Source organism: Pleurodeles waltl, chromosome 4_1 (assembly GCF_031143425.1).
Source record: "Pleurodeles waltl isolate 20211129_DDA chromosome 4_1, aPleWal1.hap1.20221129, whole genome shotgun sequence".
In the NCBI taxonomy this organism is placed as follows: Eukaryota; Metazoa; Chordata; class Amphibia; order Caudata; family Salamandridae; genus Pleurodeles; species Pleurodeles waltl.
The window spans coordinates 881,096,505-881,118,570 of NC_090442.1; the positions used below are offsets into that span (position 1 = coordinate 881,096,505).

General features: G+C 48.8%; 1 protein-coding gene across 1 annotated transcript in view; it reads right to left on the reverse strand.

Annotated features, from left to right (window-relative positions):
* Nucleotides 1-2,337: 2,337 nt before the first annotated feature.
* The window catches only part of TTLL8 (tubulin tyrosine ligase like 8), a 305,753-nt gene continuing 286,024 nt past the window's right edge, over nt 2,338-22,066 (reverse strand). The window contains exon 16 of the mRNA XM_069227565.1: nt 2,338-2,465. Within this exon, the coding sequence (XP_069083666.1) occupies nt 2,338-2,465 (128 nt within the window). The remainder of the gene's footprint in view (nt 2,466-22,066) is intronic.

Genomic DNA, 22,066 nt, shown 5'->3' on the forward strand with positions numbered 1-22,066 from the left:
ATAAACTGATGTGGAAATGGTTCTCCCTCGGAGACTAGAGTCCTTTGATCTCCACCTCTCCCAGAAGATCTCCCCAACCCAGCAGTGATGCATCTGTCACATCGTCAGCTCTGGAGGGGCAGGAAGAGGGGTCTGCCACTGGTCTAACTGCAGTTGAGCTACCCCTGCAAGTCTTTAATAGTTTTCTCTGAAACCAGGGTGGAATTCGATCGGTTCCCGTGGTACTGGGACCACCAAGATGTCAGATTCCACTGTAGAGCCCGCATATGCCACCTAGAATGCAATTAGAGGACAGAGATCTAAAATAGGAGAAAGGTCTTTGCCCTTCTTCAGCACAAGCAAATACAGGAAGTAGCATCCAATCATTATTTCCAGGGCCAGGACCCTCTCTATGGCTCCTCTGGCTAAAAGAGACTACACCTCTTGGAGCAAGATATAGAGGTGTTCTTCTGAAAGATGCTATGATGTGGGCAAGAGGTACGACAGGTCTGAAAGGAATGGCAAGGTGTAGCCCTGGTGAACTATCTACATGACCTATCTGTTGGATGTTATAATTTTCCACCCAAAGCGGTAATGCCTGCTGACAGCTGCTGTTGACTCACTGGTTGCCTAGAATGGCCAAGGAAAACATCCACTTTCCAAATCCCCTAATTTGTTTTGACATTTTGTGAGGAGGAGTCGTGGGGGAAGAACTGGGGCTCACCCTACTAGCTGAAGCCTCAACCACCAAGCTTTCTGGTATATGGTTGTGCATTAAAAAATCAGGATCATATAGTGCCAGTCTGTGGAGCCTGGCAACCTGACTCTTCACTGGTAGGCAGGAATAGGGCTTAGATCAGGTGCCCATAAGGGTGTCAGTCAGGGTTCATTAAATGAAAGTAAAGTTTCTGATGAAGTTTGTACCAGCTGCAAAATGTCTAGTAGTACATATGTGTTTACTTCCATAGTTGCCAGGTGTAAATCCAATACCTCCGCTGCCCATCTCGTTACCACAGCTAAGGAGATACTCTCTTCCAATGGGGGGGAAGTGTGCAACCAACCGGCCTCCTGCAAGTCCATGAAGAAACTGTCATCATAATTTTAAATAAAATATACATTTCCATCTCCACTGTCGTCTCCAAAGGCTGGCTAGTACTGATCTGAGTCTGACACAAAATGCTGTTGGAGTGATGTGGTGCAGTGAAGCGAAGGCATGGTTTCATCTAATTAAGACTGAACTGAAACAGGGTTTGTTGGAGTGTGGGAACGTTTTCAGGATGCAACCTTAGTTGTGATGTAGATGAATTTGGCTCAAAGTCGGATATGACTACACAAACTGGGTGTTCCTCCGGCAGAGTCGGAGTAGATGTCAGAGGGATCAATGTCGATTTCGGTGCTGGATTCAAAGTCGACTTTAGTTTGAGAGCTAAACACGAGGCAGGTTTTTAAGGCACAGAAAGCGTTGAGGGCAGACCCAGAGGCGATAGCCCAACTAGAGGCCTCTGTGGATCCTTGTGGCCTGAAGTTGTGCCAGAGGGAGCTGGAACAGTGCCATAAATTCTAGGCAGGTTTCGGAGGCACAGGCGGCTTTGAGGGCAGACCTGGAGGCAGTAACCCATCTAGAGGCTTCAGTGGATCTTTGTGGCTAGTTGCGCCAGAGGGAGCTGAAAGAGTGTCAAAAATGTACAACAAAACTTCACAAAAGGTCTCAATCTATTGCAATATTACAAATGACCCTTCAAACATGGAGTGCATCAGGTTCAGCTGTGGGATTGGCTCATGGCCTGCAGGGGACTGAGGGAAACTGCAGTCCTTAGGACTTCTCAGGTTGAGTGTGGAAGGAATGGGGCAAATCCCACCTTGCCTTCTTTGCTTCAGCTTCAGCTTACTGGAAGACTTAGGTCACAAAGAGGAGCTGATGTGGGAATGGCCTTGAAAGCAGGAATGGTTGCATACCCTCAACTTCGAGCAGGACTTCTGAGACTTCTTTCTGTGTTCTGTGGTGTGCAGCTTCTCACCTTCAGTTTCATAAAAGCACACTCCTCGCAGGACTTGGAGAAGTGCGCTGAACCCAAACATCCTAGGCACACCTAGTGGGCGTCTATCACCAGATATTTGTCTGTGACAGCTCCTACAAGGTTTAATCCCTGTGGCTGTAGGAAGAGGAATAGTTCCCTTACACTATTTTGAAAAATAAACTCATCATGGACAACACAAAAGATGGGAGTGAGCTCCAGATCAACAACCAAAGGTGCAGAAAGAAGGAACTGAGGTTGACCCAAAGAGGTGGGGTTCATATGTGGCACCATTGTCACTTTTGGGTTGGAATAAAGTCAGTGCAGAGCAGCACAGCACCACCTACTGGTAAGCAGGACCGTAGCTGTTAAAATCTGCCAGATCCACTCTGGCACATGGGGATATGATAAAGGTGAAGAATGGAAGGTTAGATGTATCCATCAGGACAGAAGGTTTAAAAGTTTGTGAATCTATAAGCAAGAGAAACATAACCACAAGTTAGACCACTCATTACAGACATCTTGGTCGCTGTAAGGATGAGATGGACAAGCTTATTTGCAAGAAGACCAAGGATGGGTGAACGAGAACATTCAGTCTGATGACTAGAACGCTATTGCAATTTCTTTGTAAAAGGTGCAGTGTATGAGGTTACTCAGGGTACATTATATTTACTTAACAGATGATAGTAACGCAATCTGGAGGGAATCAAGATTTTCTGGTGTCATTTGTAATCAGTTGGATGAAGCTCCAGTACAACAGCCATGATACCTGCAGACAACCACATCTCATTATATGCTATCTCAATTTCTGTTTAGTGCAGGGACATTTAATTTGACAGTGATCTATGCTGCCTTGTGTACATTAAAAGCAGAACATATTGAAGTCTTGAGTGGGGAAGGTATACCCTGAACACAGACTGTGCTTAGGTGGATGATGCTGCTGGGAAGGTTTGGAACAGCAGAAGCTGATGCTGGTATCTGCAGTGTAAGGGATGGTGTAGTGTGGCAGATCAGCAATAAATGCTAAAAGTTTGAAGCTGCTGGCTAAACAATGCACACAGCCATGAAGCAATAGTAAACACTAAAGGAAATAGTCTATGGCAGGTGTTTTGATGTAAGTCTGGGATATGAACATTAAGGGGATCGTTACAACCCTGGCGGACGGTGTTAAAGCGGCGGTAAGACCGCCAACAGGCCGGCGGTAAAACAATGGGAATTATGACTGTGGCGGAAACCGCCAACAAAGACAGCCACTTTAACACTCAGACCGCCACGGCAGTACAGATAAACAGCGCGGCGGTTTACCGCCAACAGACAGACGGGAGACAATGTACCGCCCACAGTATCACAACCTACCAATCCGCCACCTTTTCCGGGGCGGATTCCCTGCGGATAAAAACATGGCGGAACTCCATATTCTTACTGCACTAGTCTTCCTGCTCCTATACGACGATCATCAACGCCGGCGGCGAAGACAACGGTGAGTACTGCACCTTCGACATAGGGGAGGGGAGGCAAAAGACAGGGACACACACAACCAACATCCCAATCCCCACCCCGACCCTCACCCACTACAACACACACACCAATGCATATCCAACCATTACAATAACAAACCCCCAACCCCACTGGAAGAATGCAAAGACAAAAGGAAATGAGTGGAACCATTGTAATATATCAAAATACAGTAACCAAATATATACAGATATATATATATACACATTAAACAAAATATACATCACGATTAGTAGTGAAGGTAATGCACCATTCATTGTCCGTGGACCACTGGGCCCAAAATGCATGGGCGAGGCACACACCAGATAACTGATCAAAACGGAGAGAAAACTGCCGGGGCATCAGATAGAAATACAACAGGCACCTCAGGGGGAAGGAAAGGGGGGGGCACCTCAGCCGGATAAGTGCACCACGCCAGATCCACGAGGGGGCTCCATGCCCATTGATGTATCCTGGGGAGTGCAAAGCCACAGTCTCTCAAGTCTCTACAGTGGGTGGTTTGCCCACTGTACCATCCTGGGGAGTGCAAAGCCGCAGTCTCTCAAGTCTCTACAGTGGGTGGTTTGCCCACTACCATATCCTGGGGAGTGCAAAGCCACAGTCTCTCAAGTCTCTACAGTGGGTGGTTTGCCCACTGCCATATCCTGTGGAGTGCAAAGCCACAGTCTCTCAAGTCTCTACAGTGGGTGGGATGCCCACTGTCCCATTCTGGGGAGTGCAAAGCCACAGTCTGTCAAGTGGATAACAGTCTCCACAGGTTCTGGAGGGGGACTGGTGCCCAGAGTGCTTCATCCTGTGAAGGACAGATGGAGTGGATGCATGTCTCCACTGGTTCTGGAGGGGGACTGGTGCCCAGAGTGCATCACTCACCCCATGACGGTCCCAGTTGCGTCACTGCCCCTGCCGCCCATGGGGTAGCGGTGCTTCCCATGGCGGTCTTTGCCCTGTTCAGCGGTGCTTGAGTTTGCAGTTTCTGACCTGTTCAGCTGTGCTTGCCCTGTTCAGCGGTGCTTGCCATGGCTGTCTTTGCCCTGTTCAGCGGTGCTTGAGTTTGCAGTTTCTGACCTGTTCAGCAGTGCTTGCCCTGTTCAGCGGAGCTTGCCCTGTTCAGCAGTGCTTGCCATGGCGGTCTTTGCCCTGTTCAGCGGTGCTTGAGTTTGCAGTTTCTGACCTGTTCAGCGGTGCTTGCCCTGTTCAGCGGAGCTTGCCCTGTTCAGGGGAGCTTGCCATGGCGGTCCTTCAGCTGGGCTGGGGCTGGCGGTCCTTCATTGGGCAGCTGGGCTGTGGCTGCCGGGGCCCTCCTGGCCAGCTGGGCTGTGGCTGGCGGTGGCCTCCTGGGCACTTACTCTGGCGGTGGCCTCCTGGCCAGTGACGATCGGCTGCCCTCCTGGGCACAGACTCTGGCGGTGGCCTCCTGGCCAGTGACGATTGAGCTGGCGGTGGCCTCCTGGGCAGCGGGGATGATGGCGGTCTTCTCCATCGTGCTGCTCCTCCCAGACTTTGGAGATTTCTTCTGCCCCTTCCCCACCTTGGGAGGAGTCACAGCTGAGTCGACAATCCCCCCGGGACCCTTGTGAGCGGCTACACCCTCTCCCACCGGGCACTGTCCAACTTCTGGTGCTTCACAGGGGGGGGACTGGCTGTGCTGTGGCTCCGTGTCACACTGGCTGTCCTGGTGGCCGGTGCACTCCACATACCTGTAACAACAGGCACCACTGGTCCCGGAGATTTTTTGGCTGAGGTGCTAGTACGGGACCCATGATTTGGAGGGGGGTGGGAAAGAGGTCAAGCTTGGCCAGGAAAAGTTTCTTAGGAACACTGGGACGGGTAGCTGGAGGGGGTTTGGGAGTGGAGGAAGAGGTAGTGGTTGTAGGAGGTGTACGTTTGGTGACTTTGGATGAAGGTGCATGCGCTGGAGGCTGTCGTGAGGTGGATGGCTGTTGGGTGGGTGTGTGCCTGCGTTTGTGTATCTTGGGAGGGGGCGTCACAGACACACTGGGAGAGGACACAGGGGACGTGTAAATGGGAGTGGGGGTGGTGAGTGCACATGAGCTTGGTGTGGTGGTGGGTGTGCTGGTGCGGGATGTAGTGGCTGTAGTGGTAGTGCATGCAGCCTGGCCAGAATGAATGCCCTAAAGGGAATGCATTTGTGTGTTGCAATTCCCTTTCTACACCCTGAATGGCATTCAAAATGGTAGACTGCCCAACAGTGAGTGACCTGAGGAGGTCAATGGCCTCCTCACTGAGGGCAGCAGAGGTGACAGGGGCACGGGCTGAGGTGAGCGGGCACGGGGCGAAAGCTGAGGGGCTGCTGGGAGGGCGGTGCTGGTAGGGGGGGTGGTGGCTGTACCTGTAGAAGTGGGGGGCACAGTTTTTGCCGCCACCACAAGGGAGCTCCGATCGGAGGACAAGTCTGTGTCGCTGGTTGCAGATCCTGTGACCGCCGTGAAGCTCCCCTCGCCCTCTGTCCCACTGGTGTATTCCGAGTCCGTGGTGTGGCCCTCCATGGCCATGTGGGATGCAGCTTCCTCGTGCTCCAGTGCCACTGTACCTCCGCCTGATGATGCTGATGCACACAAGAACAGGGAGACCACAAAAAGGGGGGGGACAGAAGAAAGACAGGTTGAGTGCATGGCTTACAGCTACTGTTGGCGGACAATACAGACACAGAAGCCCCCTGCACTATGCCGCGCTGTTGGGCTCTACAGATGCAATTCCTGGGATATATCCTACATGGCTATGGTCGACATCTGCACACATAGATGACACAGGGGCATGTATAACTGTACTTGGGACTCTACAGAGTTGGGGTGGGGTGCCACATGGCCTGCATTATGGAGGGGCCTAGCCTACGGAACGTGCCCTGGCCTAGGGAAACCCACACCCCTCCTCCCCCACCCAGACACCTTCACTGCGCGCAAAGTCCGCTGAATGATGTTGTGCTCACCCCCTTGTGTCTGCTGTGATGCCCTCAAGCGCCCATCCAAGTCAGGGTAGGCCACCGCCAGGATCCGGAACATCAGGGGGGTCATGGTTCAACGGGCACCCCTCCCATGTTGGGAGGCCATCCTCAGCTGAGCCTCCGCCGTCTTCTTGCTCCAGCGGCGAATGCCCTCCCATCATTTACGGCAGTGGGTGCTCCGTCTGTGGTGGACCCCCAGGGTCCGGACGTCCTTGGCGATGGCACGCCAAATATCCTTCTTCTGGTGGGTGCTGACCTACATGAAATGTACAGGGGAAGAAGAGAAGTCATTACCAATTGCACCGTCGAAGTGAGTGGCCCACATCCCTAGCCTTGCCACGTGGCACATGCATTCACACTCCTTCATGCACGCAGAACTGTGCCCCCTTCCTTCTTACAACCAGCCCTCTCCACACAGGCATAGCCCATACAACGTGCTCCCTGTGTACTTACCTGTTGGTCTGGAGGATCGTAGAGTAGCGTGTACTGGGGAGGACCCCGTCCACGAGCTTCTCCAACTCCTCTGCAGTGAAGGCAGGGGCCCTTTCCCCAGACGCACGAGCCATTGTCTCTTCCAGACCGAGGTCACAGCAGCACTTGCAGTGTAGGTCCTCTCCTGTTGAAGATCTGGTATCGAGTGATTAAACAGATAGAAAATGGCGGTCACCTCTGCGGCAGTCACGTCCACGGCAGTGCGTACCATCCCCGCCGGCGTACATCGTCATTGGCTCCTGGGACCCACAGGGTCCAATGTTAACCAATGCAGCATTGTGCCGTGGTCTCCGACCACCTACCGCGATGGTGTAGAACGCCAGCGCAGTTACCTCACATCACATTGTCCCACTTTAGAGGTCAGGCAGCCGCCATTTCAGGGGCCCACATGGCCTGATTCACAACTGTGTCACACAGACCTAAGCCTTGTCGCACAACACAAATACAGGCCAGATTCTGTGTATGAATGGTGTTCTATGTAGACTGTGGGTACATACCTCTGAGTTGTTTGACTCTGTGGTTGCTGTTGTCCTTCCTAGGCACCGTCCGCTGGGACATGTGAGGAGATGGCGGAATCCTCCGGTGTAACAATCGCTGGTGGACCTGTTGACAATGGAGGAGCGACATTTGATCATCACCTACAGGTTTGACCGTGCCACAATCCAGGAACTGTGTACCCAGTTGTAGCCATCCCACAGGGATCCCCCCTCAAGTGCAGGTGCTATCAGTGCTCCATTTCCTTGCAAGTGGGTCATTTCAAATAACAGTGGCCATGGCATCAGGGATGTCCCAGCCTATGTTTTCCAACTTGTTGTCCAGAGTGTTTTCTGCCCTTCTGAAACACATGTGGAGCTACATTGTTTTCCCTCAGGTGGAGGATTTGGCTACAGTTAAAGGTGACTTCTATGCCTTTGGACATATCCCCAACATCATAGGTGCCATTGATGGGACCCATGTAGCTCTAGTCCCCCCCCACAGAAGTGAACAGGTGTACAGGAACCGGAAGAGTTATCATTCCATGAATGTACAGATGGTATGTTTGGCAGACCAGTACATCACCCAGGTAAGTGCTATGTTCCCTGGCTCTGTGGATGACGCCTATATCCTGCGGAATAGCAGCATCCCTTATGTGATGGGTCAACTCCAGAGGCATCGGGTGTGGCTATTAGGGGACTCTGGTTACCCAAACCTTTCATGGCTACTGACCCCAGTGAGGTATCCCAGGGCAGAGGAACGCTACAATGAGGCCCATGGGCGGACTAGGAGGGTGATCGAACGCACCTTCGGCCTCCTGAAGGCCAGGTTCAGGTGCCTCCATATGACAGGTGGTTCCCTATTCTACTCACCAAGGAAGGTGTGCCAGATCATCGTGGCCTGCTGTATGCTTCACAATCTGGCTTTGCGACGACAGGTGCCTTTTCGGCAGGAGGATGGTCCAGATGACGGTGTTGTGGCAGCTGTGGAGCCTGTGGACAGTGATGAGGAGGAAGCAGAGGAAGAAGACATTGACAACAGGGACTCAGCCATCCAGCAATATTTCCAGTGACACACAGGTGAGAACACATTCCTGCCTACTACAAGTACTTTCACACTTCTACCTCTATCCTGTCTGTCGATTTCAACCAGTATATGGTAACTGAGTTGTACATTTCCATTACGGTTTCACAGGTGTAGTTTCCAACGTGTGTCATCTGCTTACATTCCTCATGGATTTGAGATGTGTGACATAGGTATGTTGACATTACATTTGAGAAAGCATTTTGTCACTGTCATTGCTAATACACATTTTCAAAATCACAGACTGACTCCAGATTGTTTTGTGCTTCAAGGGTGTTTATTGCAGTGCTAAATATTGGAGTGGGGTTGAAAAATGGTGAGGGGTGATGGTGGAGGAATGTCCATGGCAGAGTCCAGTCTATTAGCCTCACAGGTGCATTGCCCATATGGGCACAGGAAGTGGAGATGGGGCAGTTCCAATATGGACAGGGTTACAAAGTGGGACAGTAGGATGACAATCAGGGTGGTCTCATTTCTTGGCGGGGGTCTTGGCATCGTGTTCTGTCTTGTTCCTGGATCTCAGGGACCATTTGCGGGGTGGTTCTCCGTCTGCAGGGGGTGGGGTGCTGGTGTGGTGGTCCTGTGGCGGGGCGTCCTGTCCACTAGCGCCGGCGGAGGTGGTGGGCAGTTCTTTGTCCATGCTAGTGTCAGGGGCCCCTTGGAGTGACACAGTGTCCCTCCTGGTGTTAAGTATCTCCTTCAGCACCCCTACGGTGGTGCCCAGGGCGGTGCTGATGGTTCTGAGTTCCTCCCTGAACCCCAAATCCTTGCAGCCGCTGGGTTTCCTGAAACTTGGCCAGGACCATTGCCATCGTCTCCTGGGAGTGGTGATATGCTCCCATGATGGAGGAGAGGGCCTGGTGGAGAGTGGGTTCCCTAGGCCTGTCCGCCCCCTGTCGCACAGCAGCCCTCCCAGTTCCCCTGTGTTCCTGGGCCTCCGTCCCCTGGACCGTGTGCCCACTACCACTGCCCCCAGGTCCCTGTTGTTGTTGGGGTGGTGGGTTATCCTGGGTTCCCTGTAGTGGTGGACACACAGCTGATTGATGTGTCCTGGGTACGGAGGTATGGGCCCACTGGGTTGGTGTTGTGCTGGTGTTACCAGAGGGTGGAAGGTCTGTGGTGGCCTGTGACTGGGTGTGGGGAACCGACTGTCCCGAGGCCCACGATGGTCCGGGCTGGTCATCTAGATCCAGTTGGACAGAGCTGCTGTCATCACTGTGGGCCTCTTCTGTGGGTGGGGTGGAGATGTCTGGACCCTCCTGTCTGGTGACGTTGGGTAGTGGTCCTGCAGGGGTGTAAAAGCATGATTATTGCATCTGTGTGTGTCATGGTGCGCAATGGGTGGGTGACCGTGTACCCCAGTGCTTGCACTCCTGTGTGGGGGCTTGTGTGATGATGGTTGAGGGGGGTGTTATGGGTATGTGCAGTGGGCATGCTTTAGTGATGGGTGTCCACGCTTTGTTGTGTCATGCAGGGCTTGATGTTGGGATGGGTGGTTTGTGTTAGTAGTACATATGTGAGGAGTTGGAGTGATAGGGGAGGGGGTGAGGGTGGGGGTCTGTGATAGCATGCAGGTAGGGTGGGGGATATGATAGTTAAGATTTGACTTACCAGAGTCCATTCCTCCACCAACTCCTGTGAGGCCCTCAGGATGCATAATAGTCAAGACCTGCTCCTCCCATGTTGTTAGTTGTGGTGGAGGAGGTGGGGGTCTGCCGCCAGTCCACTGTACCGCGATGTTGTGTCTGGAGACGATAGAACGCACCTTCCCCCGTATGTCGTTCCACCTCTTCCTGATGTCGTCCCGATTTCTTGGGTGCTGTCCCACTGCGTTGACCCTGTCGACTATTCTTCGCCATAGCTCCATCTTCCTTGCTATTGAGGTGTGTTGCACCTGTGATCCGAATAGCTGTGGCTCTACCCGGACGATTTCCTCCACCATGACCCTGAGCTCCTCCTCCAAGAACCTGGGGTGTTTTTGCCGTGCCATTGGGTGGTGTAGGTGATGTGTGGGGTGGTGTGTGTGGTGATAAGTGTGGTGATATGTAGTGGTGTTTGGTGTTTTGTGCGTGGAAGTAGTGTGGGTGATGGTGTTGAGTGCCTGTGGCTGCTAGTTTGTGGATGGTGGTGTCTCTCTCTGGCCTTCTCTCTGAAATGGTGGTCGTAGGGGTTTGTGGGTGATGTGGGTGTGTGTTTTATATAGTATTGAGTGTGTGGGAGTGGTGTGTGTATGTGTATCAGGTGTGTGTATTTTGAATTGTTCAATGTGGTGGTGTTTTGGAGATGTGCGTGTATTTTGAGCGCGGCGGTATGTACCGCCAATGGAATACCGCGGTTGAAAGACCGCCACGTGGATTCGTGGGTCGTGATAGCATGGGCGTATTTCTGTTGGCGTGACGGTGGAGTATTTGTTTTCGCCAGTTTATCACTGACCTTTGGTGTGTCGGACTTCTGTGGGTGTCTGAATTTTGGCGGATTTAGGGATGTGTGTCATAATAGCTGTGGTGGATTTCCGCGGCCACGGCGGTGTGTTGGCGGTCTTCTGCACGGCGGTAAGCGGCTTTTACTGAAGTACTGGGTTTTTCAGAACCCAGCGGTGCCAGGGAACACACCCTAAGACTTCGAGTCCTTCCTGTTTCAGACTACAGAAACACAGAGTCTTCTTGGTGAAGTCAAAGATCTTGTTTATTGGCTGCAGCCAGTAACAGGTATCCTAGAAGTACAACACAGTGTATATTCTCAGGAGACTGCTCCCTTTGAAAGCTAACCTTCTCTTTTATTCAAAATATTATGCTTTAGGCAAACATTCCTTATTTTACAGTTGACCATTCACATATTTTCACTACAAAGAAATAGCAGGTTTATGATGACAAGCCCATATTTCAGTTTGTCCAGCCCTCAATCAATTACCCGGAAAGGCTTAGTACTTTTCATCAGATATCGACGGACCCCCAATATAAACAGGCACCTCCTCCTTGTAAAGCAAGTCATAAAGAAAGAAACAGAGACAGGTGTGTGTAAGATTAGGCATGGTTTGTGTGTGATGAAAGGTTTATGATGTGTTGTGCCTTGATACTAATCTCATTCGGCCACTGGGAAAGAAACTGGCCGAACAGGTTTGGCTTCAGGCAGTGGAGTCAGCTTGCCCAGGTCACAGAGGAGTCAGCAAAGGTGTACGTGTCCTTCAGACTCGTTTTCAGCATTAGACATTGGCCTATGTGAGGGCAATCACAAAATGGCTGTCGTTTAAATGGAACACGAGGGTTCAGGACGGAAACTCTGATATTCGGGTGATTTCGTTAACCGAATATGAATACAATGCTTGTGCATACTATTCTAATAATTCTTGGTCTGCTGATACCAAAATCGTTGTGATACAACGATGTTTATAACACTGGTCCAGAATTTTCAGTACCACAGACCCTCCTTTTGCCCTTACATAGGCAATAACCTATACTCACGCTAATCTGAGTCCAGGTCTATATTCATAAAGTTGTTGAGATGTTGCTGTAGCATCATCCTATTACTTAGCTCGTCCCTTGATACAGGTTTCCTTACACACGATGTAGCACAGAGGCCACATATTGCAGGAGCACACTGTACACACAGACAGGACAGGAAAATAATGGCTAAGATCATCCCAATGACTACCAGAGTCTTCCATCCCCAGGCGGATATCAGCTCCCAGAACCACCCCATCAATGACCAATCTCCTTTATCCACGTGAATAGACTCGGAGATCTTATGCAGTTTGGAAATGGCCTGGTAGACTGTCGGAGCGTTATCTGGGATGAAAACACAGCAACTTGATTGGATCACTTTACATACCCCACCTCGGTCTGCAAGTATGACGTCTAATGCGACCCTGTTCTGAAGAGTCATAAGGCGATCCGACTGGAGCTCAGCAGTCAAATTACTAAGGGCACCGGCGGTTTCAACTACCGTGGATTCAACCACCTTTGTCAATTGCCTTATGTTCCTGCTGTTAACCATAGGGCCCCAAAACGGCAGAAAACCCTTTGCGAAATCTCCAAATTCTTGTCCTGTAGTGTCCTCGAACCATCCTTGTCTTATGGTAATCTGCCGCGGCCGTGTAGGTGGGAGGTAACAGGAACGAAACAAAACATGTGCCTGAGAAGTCAGGAGGCAACCATGTATAGGCTCTATTATGGCAGATGAAATAGGTACCCTTAGCTGCTAAGAACGAAGGAGAAGTCTGAGACGCAAAAACATATGTTTCAGTGCAGATACTTTTCCCTAACTGAGCTCTGGGATTCTTGCCATTACCTTGCAGACATAGGTGACCCTGATGGGGTACAATCCAAATCGGGGAAGATCTCTTTGCTCGCTGGTTCCCACTCAGAGTAACTCCATATCCTGTTACGTTCCATCCAATATATGCTAGTGTCTCATCTCTCGGGATAGTCTCATAGGAAATATCTTCCCTAATCATATCTACTATACCCTTAGCTAGAGCACTATTCTTAGGATTATCTTTCACAGAACGTAGGGGGTGGCTTCATACGCGTATATGAACACCGTTCTATATGCCCACACAGAACCATTATGGCTGAAAGGCAGGACCAGATAAGGGATACCTTTATCAGTAGTATGAGGCATAAGACCACACACCCAACAGTTAGTTGTGTTCACTACTAATTGGTGTTGGTGTAGAAGCTGAATGAATGAATTGTTGGCAAACTCTAATCTTCTGGCAGACTCGTGTTCAGGCAGGGGGTGAAAAGAATGCGAGGAAACAGTAGAAGGAGGCATGGGCTGAGTAATGGGTGCAAATGTCACTTGAAAAGAGAATAAAACATATCCTATTAAAAACGTCATTACACTAAGCAACATGAAAATACATAATATCAAAAATCGTTTCTTTGTCATTATTATACCCATTCTGGCTTTAAAGTCCATCTGTCTGGCAGGTCTCTCATTCTTGAAAAACTCCATCCTCTCTAATTGCTGCTCGTGGTGGTAGGGTGTTCTATCCTAGGGAATGCTTCTGTCAGTCCAGGGCAACTCCCTTAGACCGACCAGAACTGTCGACCTAACGTCTTCAGCTGCACTCCAAAGACTTGGGCAACCACGACCCTACAGCTGAACCCGGATGGCGGTTCGAAAAGAAAAAAACAAAAATAAGAAAGTTTCTCAGATGAGAGAGCTGCACTTTCAAAAAAATAGCAAAGGAACGGGCAAAAAATTATTTGTCCTTAGTTCTTGGTCTCAAATTATAACAGCTTTTTCCAGGAACTGTCTGGTTCTGGAACAAGAGTTCAGGCTCTGTAGTGTTCAATCGAATTGACGGTGGCACAGCTTCTTGCAAATTCTTGTCACTTTCTCGTTCAGAAATTGTTCCTTTTACACGTGCATCGCTAAATGGCAAAAAACGAGGCACAGTCTCAGTCTCAGAGTCAGCGATCCCCTCCTGGACCCACCGGTCGTATGGTAGAGGAAAAGGGACTCTCTTGCAGTGTATGCCGTGGATCCAGTTCTTTTTCCCTTCCACTCGACCAGCTGATCTTGTTGAGAGAAGGACGAGGTAGGAGCCGGTCCAACGGGGCTCGTCATTCTTTGTCCGCTGGAAGTTCTTGACCAGCACCCATGATCCAGGATCGATAAGATGTCCTGGAGCTTCAGAGACCTGAGGCAGAGTATCGTGAACCTGTTGGTGTAGAACACGCAATTTAGCCGTCAATTCATACAAATAATCAAGCAGTACAGGGTGTTCGATCTCACTGAATTTTGTTGGTCTTGGCACTCCCCATATGTTGGCCGGGTGGCCAAACACGATTTCATAGGGACTAAGTCCCACTCGCGAATGCACAGTCATTCTTGTTGATAGGAGTGCTAGAGGCAGAGCGTCAGGCCATTTAAGACCAGAGCTCGCTTCTATCTTTGCCAACGTCAGTTTTAGCGTGCCATTATAGCACTCTACTTGTCCAGCTGATTGGGGGTGATTTGCAGCGTGGAATTTTTGCTGGATACCTAGCCCTTCACATACTCTTTTCATCACTCGACCCACAAATTCACTCCCATTATCACTCCAGACCATTCTCAGCATTCCAAACCTAGGGAAGAATTCTTTGACAAGGGCTTTAGCTGTGGATAAGGCAGTGTTGTCTTTTAAGGGATATGCTTCTACCCATCTTGAAAAGGCACAAACAACAACGAGTACGTATTTCAGATTGTTGCACCTTTCCATGTGGATGAAATCTAGCTGCAAAACCTCAAACGGATACGTTGGAGGCGCAAAATGACCAGCTGGAGTTGGGGTTCCCCTACCAGGATTGTATTTCAGACACACCATGCAATTCTTGACCACATTCTCTGCACATTTAGGAATTCCAGCATTTTGCCATACTGGAGCCAACAACTTACAAATCCCTTTCACACTGATATGGGCCATTCCATGAGCCATTGTCACCACTGCAAGCACATACGCATCGGGTAACAACCATCGCTGATGTTCTGACAAGTCAACCCAACAACCATTTTCATCCAATTTACCCGTACTCTCTTTCCACACGCTCAATTCTTTCTCTGAAGCTTCAGCTTGAATAGACTTCACACCCTCTATCGTATCTTCACATATTCCAACGTCACCAACCCATCTTGCGGGGCCTGCAACATACATTCGATTCATCACATCTTTTGCTGTTTCTTTTGCGATTTCGTCAGCAAATGCATTGCCACGACCGACATCATCAGTAACCTTCTTGTGTGCACTGCATTTCACAATCGCAACTTGTAATGGCAAGGTCAGTGACTCAAGAAGCTCATTCACCAACTGACCATGCTGAATTTTAGCTCCATGCGAAGTCAGGAACCCACGTTCTTTCCACAATCGTCCAAAACTATGGGCCACACCAAACGCATACTGGCTGTCGGTATATATGGTCACTTTCATTCCTTTCGATAACGCACACGCTCTCGTAAGTGCAATCAGCTCTGCTGCTTGAGCTGAATTATGTGGTATACGTGCAGCTTCAAAAATCGTATGCAAAGTTGTGACAGCATATGCTGCAGTCGTATCACCATTCGGAAGCTTGAAGCATGAACCATCCACCCATGAGGTACGATCACACTTTACAAGAGGAGTATCTTTAAGATCTACTCTCCCTTTCGTTTCATCTTCTGTCCTAAGAAAACAATCATGTTGTTCAACATCATCTGTGTCTACTGAAATCGGCAATAACGTGGCTGGATTCAACGTATTGCACCTCTTTATGTGCACATGACTAGCTAACAGTGTCAACTCGTAACCTGACAATCGAGCACTAGTTAAATGCTGTGTCTTGGTCCTGTTTTACAACGTGTCCACTGCATGTGGAACCATCACAATCAACATATTATTCATCACTAACCCAGCAGACTGTCGAATAGAAACAGCTGCTGCCGCTGTGGCTCTCAAGCAACTCTGCAATGCTTTAGCTACCGGATCCAAAGTTGACGAAAAATATGCGCATGGGCGCTGCTTGTCTCCAAAAGACTGTGTCAGTACTGACAATGCACAACCCTCTTTCTCATGGACATACAGTGTAAAGGGCTTACTGTAGTCGGGGGTACCCAACACAGGAGCCGAACACAATGCATTACGCAATTCGGAAAAACTTTTCTGACAATCTTCAGACCACGGAACAGGGTTTGGTGTATCTTTATAGGTCAATGCTACCAAAGGTTTGGCCAGCAAAGAAAAATTCGGTATCCATTGTCTGCAGTATGATGTAATGCCCAAGAAAGCACGTACTTCTCTCTGTGTCCTTGGCACACTCAATTTTGCAATTGCCTGAATTCTTTCTGAGGTCAGTTTCCTTCCCTCCTTCGATAAGAGATGACCTAAGTAGGTCACTTCTTGTCGACAATATTGCAGTTTTGAAAGGGACACTTTGTGATGTAAATCAGACAAATGACGCAACAACAACAAGGTGGCTTCTTTACAAATCTCTTCAGTATCTGTAGCGACTAGTAAATCATCAATGTACTGAATAAGGGTAGCGCCGTCAGGTAAAACAATTGCATCAAGCTGTGTTTTTAAAGCCTGACTATATATTGATGGACTTTCACAGTAGCCTTGTGGAGCGCGTTTGAAGCGGAAACTTCGGCCTCCTAAACTGAAGCCAAAAATATCCCTGCTCTCCTCTGCAATCGGGATGCTGAAGAAAGCATTCTTTAAGTCGATCACCGAAAACCAGGTGGCGGAAGCTGGAATCATAGTCAATATGGCAGTGATATCAGGAACAACTGGATACTGTGGCACAACTATTTTATTTACCTCTCTAAGATCAATCACGAGCCTGTAAACAGGTGGCTTAGAGGGGTCAGTACGTTTCAAAACAGGCAAAACAGGACTATTACAAACGTTGCCTCTTGTCTCTTCAATTACATCTTTTTCAATTAAATCATAAATGATCGCTAGCAACGCCTTTTCACCTTCACTAGAGATCTTGTATTGTTGAATGCGTGGTAATTTAACATTGGCTTACAATGTCACAACATAAGGCGGTATTTCCAACAGACCCACGTCATTAGGACCAGTAGCCCAAATGGTATCAGGAAGAAACGACAATTCGGTCGGAAGTTTATCCTTCGACAAATACATTGGAGAGACCACTTTCCTACCCAGTGTAAGTTGTACTCCCGAAGGAGAACAATATAATGTTGCATACAATCTTTTCAACAAATCCAATCCTAACAAGTTTTCACCACAACCTGTCGTCAGAATAAGGGGTGCTTCCAATTCACAAGGTCCAACAGAAAGGGACTATGGACTAGAAATCGGGTTTCTAACCGGGGCGCCAGAAAAACCTACTGAAACATTCATCTTGCCAGACAAAGGTGCGCCAGGGAGTTTTGAGTGCATAATAGAACTCTTTGTAGCACCAGTATCCAACAGAAAAGGCTCCGACACACCTGAGGTACACACCTTAACATAAGGTCCATTCTGATCCACTGGAACTAAAAAAACTCCCTCCCTTCGTCTATGGCTGTCCTAGCAATTATTACCTTCCAGATTCTCATCTTCTGCATAGTAGTCGTCAGCATAGTACTGAGCCGTCCTACCAGACGCGTTATGTTGCTGGTCAAAACTATTCATTGAGTTTTGAGACGGAAAGGAACGCGTGTTCTGGGGGAAACTTCCACGTCCTCTACCTCTAGGAGCTTGTTGAACACCTCGACCTCTTGCGCCAGAAGCACCATTCGTACGCTGTAACAAAATAGGACAACTATACTTGAAATGACCCTCTTCTTTACGATATGAACACTGATTGGGACCTACAGGAACACGTGGTTGAGAAAACTCAAACCTTTGCGAGTTTCTCTGGAACTGTTGAGGTTGCTGATAGTTACTCTGACCACCACATGGCGGATACGCCTGTTGTAAAAGAACCTTCATCTTTAATTCTTTAGTTTTCTTGTCTGCTCTATCCTTCTCATCTTTATCCCTTTTTTCGTAGTACTGTGCAGTAGCTGATATTTGTGCTGAAGAGGAAACGGCCCAAGAACTCTCTGAATCCTTCAATTTCTTACACAGCTCTGCAAGCAAATTGTGCACAAACTTGTTGACAAACAACCGTTGACCACCTTCTGCACTCATATCTTGACCACTGTGTCGATAAACGTTTCCTCAAACCTGGTGAAGAAATCAGACACTGTTTCATCTTTCTTCTGCTTACATGCAGACAATTTATCCCAATTCACACGCATCGCAGGCATTAAAGTCTTCATGTAAGTAATGATCCTAGCAGGCAGTTCTGCTACCAAAGGCTCAGGCTTGGCACCACCAACTTGTCTATCATTTGCAGCACTAATATTAGCCCATGAGTCACCTAACTCTTGTCCATGATCTGTATGGCGAATCAATCCCCACAAAGGCTGTGGAACAACATTCCCAAATAACATGTCTATGTCGGCTAGATTCATAATGCATGAGTCTGCAGTCTGTGATAATTCCTTATAATACCCTGCAGGGTTTTTACGGGGATCAGGCAAAGTCTGCTTAAGGGCTAAAACTTCAGCTCGCATCCACGGAACATGTACCCAAACAGGCTGAAAATGAGCTGGGACAGCATCAATGTGATTAGCATCATCAGCCTCAACGGCGTCCTTCCATACCGGAGGGACTTCTCTCATTGGGTACTGTCGCACCTTTTTTTTAACAGAGGAGTCATGTTGGAACAATGACTGAGAAGGATCCTTATTCCTAAAGGACAACAACGTCGCAACTGCTGTCTCAACATCGGGACCCACAATCGTGCCCTTTGCAAACTCAAACCGTACACGGCACAAATCAGGCGGATTTGTTTCCAAATCATTATCTTCCAATTCCTCACAAAGGAAAGCACACATTTTCTCAAAAACTTATCTTTGTTTTGGTGCTCCCCATTGACGGAAGACATCCATAACAGACTCTACATCGTATCTCAAAGGGTAAACAACCCATTTACGCGCCATACGGTCCAACATTTCTTTCTCTTGAGAATTAGGCAGTTGACTACGCGACTGTTTACGCTCCGAATCTGAGGTCACACCAGACGACCCAAAGAGAGGAAATATAAGGCTGGCAACAGTATCTGTCACTCTCTGTCGGACAGAAGGAGAAGTTGATGAAAGAACAGGAGGAAAAACAGAGGGAGGCAAGGCAGACGCAGAAGCAGACGCAGAGGCAGTATCAGGAAGAACACCAGAAGAGGCAGTCGATGTAGTACATAAAGTCGTAGGAGGTACAGATGGAGCAGGTAGCGAAGTCGGCGGCCCTAGAAGGGGCTGCGCCATAGTAGTAGGAGCCAACTGAAAAGGAGCTGGTGGCTGTGGAAGAACCTGAGGCACAATAACCGGGGGTTGCACAGCTAAAGGTTGCGGAGGTGCTGTAGCATTCTGCGCATAAGGGGGTGGCGAACTCAACAAGTGTGACATTAAAGGATCTTTCTCAAGTTCTTTTGCTGCATCTTGCTGAAGAAGCGGAAGAACTGGATAACATTTATCGGTCACCAAATTACGTTGCCTGTGCAACTGCTCATTCATCTGTTCTTCTTCATCATCTTTAAACTGCATAACAGCTTGCATTATCGAGATACCCTCTTCCCTCTTATTTCTCTTTGCTAATTTAATTTCCTTCTGTTTGGCTTCCTTACGCCATAGGCGGAAAGAGTCAAACATCGCCGGCCGGCCTTTCTTCTTAAAAAGTTTAACCTCCAGATTATTCAGAATCTCTGTGTCAAAACTACCATATTGGGGCCATTTTAAAACACCATCTTTCCTGGTGTATCGGATCCATACTTCATTATATATGATGGGGCCTATGCCATGTTTCACATATAGTTCATAGGTTGGAGTTCCAATCGGAGCAATCGGAAATCCCTATTATAACCAAGACAAAACAAATTTCCATATCTGCTAAGACCAGGCATCTTCGCTCTCTAGTCTAGCTTCAAACTTCAAAGGATTATCGAATACGATAGTCTCGTGAATACACGAATCCCTCGGCTTTGGTACTTGCAAGTTCCAAATCAAAGATCCCAAGGGGATACCAAACTAAGAACCAAACTAAGGACTGGGAGACGCTCCACTTATACTTAACTGAGGTATCGATGACGTCACCAGAAGACTTGTTTATCGTTTCGCTCTACCAAATCATCAAGGGTCCAAAACAGGGCGATAGTCAGGGCAGCAGTCCTTCGTAGCCGTCGGAAAGCGGGGAACCTCGCAGCAAAGACTTTCGGACCACGTCGACATACAGGGGTCGATGAAGTGGCGGCCTCCCTCCAGAATTTTCACACGAAGCTCCTCACGAACCTTTGGCTTGGACTGGTACCGCTGAAATCGCCCCACGTTGGGCGCCAACTGAAGTACTGGGTTTTTCAGAACCCAGCGATGCCAGGGAACACACCCTAAGACTTCGAGTCCTTCCTGTTCCAGACTACAGAAACACAGAGTCTTCTTGGTGAAGTCAAAGATCTTGTTTATTGGCTGCAGCCAGTAACAGGTATCCTAGAAGTACAACACAGTGTATATTCTCAGGAGACTGCTCCCTTTGCAAAGCTAACCTTCTCTTTTATACAAAATATTATGCTTTAGGCAAACATTCCTTATTTTACAGATGACCATTCACATATTTTCACTACAAAGAAATAGCAGGTTTATGATGACAAGCCCATATTTCAGTTTGTCCAGCCCTCAATCAATTACCCGGAAAGGCTTAGTACTTTTCATCAGATATCGACGGACCCCCAATATAAACGGGCACCTCCTCCTTGTAAAGCAAGTCATAAAGAAAGAAACAGAGACAGGTGTGTGTAAGATTAGGCATGGTTTGTGTGTGATGAAAGGTTTATGATGTGTTGTGCCTTGATACTAATCTCATTCGGCCACTGGGAAAGAAACTGGACGAACAGGTTTGGCTTCAGGCAGTGGAGTCAGCTTGCCCAGGTCACAGAGGAGTCAGCAAAGGTGTACGTGTCCTTCAGACTCGTTTTCAGCATTAGACATTGGCCTATGTGAGGGCAGTCACAAAATGGCTGTCGTTTAAATGGAACACGAGGGTTCAGGACGGAAACTCTGATATTCAAGTGATTTCGTTACCCGAATATGAATACAATGCTTGTGCATACTATTCTAATCATTCTTGGTCTGCTGATACCAAAATCGTTGTGATACAACGATGTTTATAACACGGGTCCAGAATTTTCAGTACCACATTCCTGCCAATGTTGTAATGACCCCCTAAGTCTAAATTATTGTGTCTACCCTATAATCACACACTTGTTAAAGGACGTTCAGTAGAAAGATTAGGCCATGAGGTTTGTGCATCAAGAGGCAGTGCAGGTGTGTGCACCTAGGTGAGTCACACTTCAAGTACTAGGGTTCGCTAAAATAGGCCTGAAACATAGAAGGTAAAGGTAAGTTCAGGCACTAGGGTGACCAATGTTCTGAACTCTTTGGAACAGCAAAAAATCTGCAACTGATGTTCAATACTAAGGGGGTCATTCTGACCATGGTGGGAACTGAACCGCCACGCCGGCCTTTTGACCGATGCCAGGGTGGCGGTGCAGACCGCCATATAACAAGTGTGGCAGTTTGGCCTGTGCCAAACCACCATTTCCCCATTCCTACCGCCAGGGCGGTTGGACCCGCCGAGCCAGAGACGAGCACCTCCGACCCGGCGGGCCCCCCAATACCGCCGCTGGTATTCCGAGTATCCTTTCCACAAGGCATTAGCACCGCCATGAAATCCCTGGCAGAAAGTCTACCGGCAACAGGAATTTGCATTCCTGTTGCCAGTAGATAGATCGCCCACCCATCTCACTCCCAGTAGTGACCTATCTCACCCCTCACTCCCAGTAGTGATCCCCCAATCCCAGTAGTGATCCCTCTCTCCCCCCACTCTCCGTAGTGAACCCCTCACCCCCCACTCACAGTAGTGACCCCCCAACCCACCCAATCACAGTGGTGACCCCCGATCCTTGTACTTAACCCCACACCCGCATACACACACGCACCCACAGACACACACACCCTGACACACACTCACTCACAACACCCC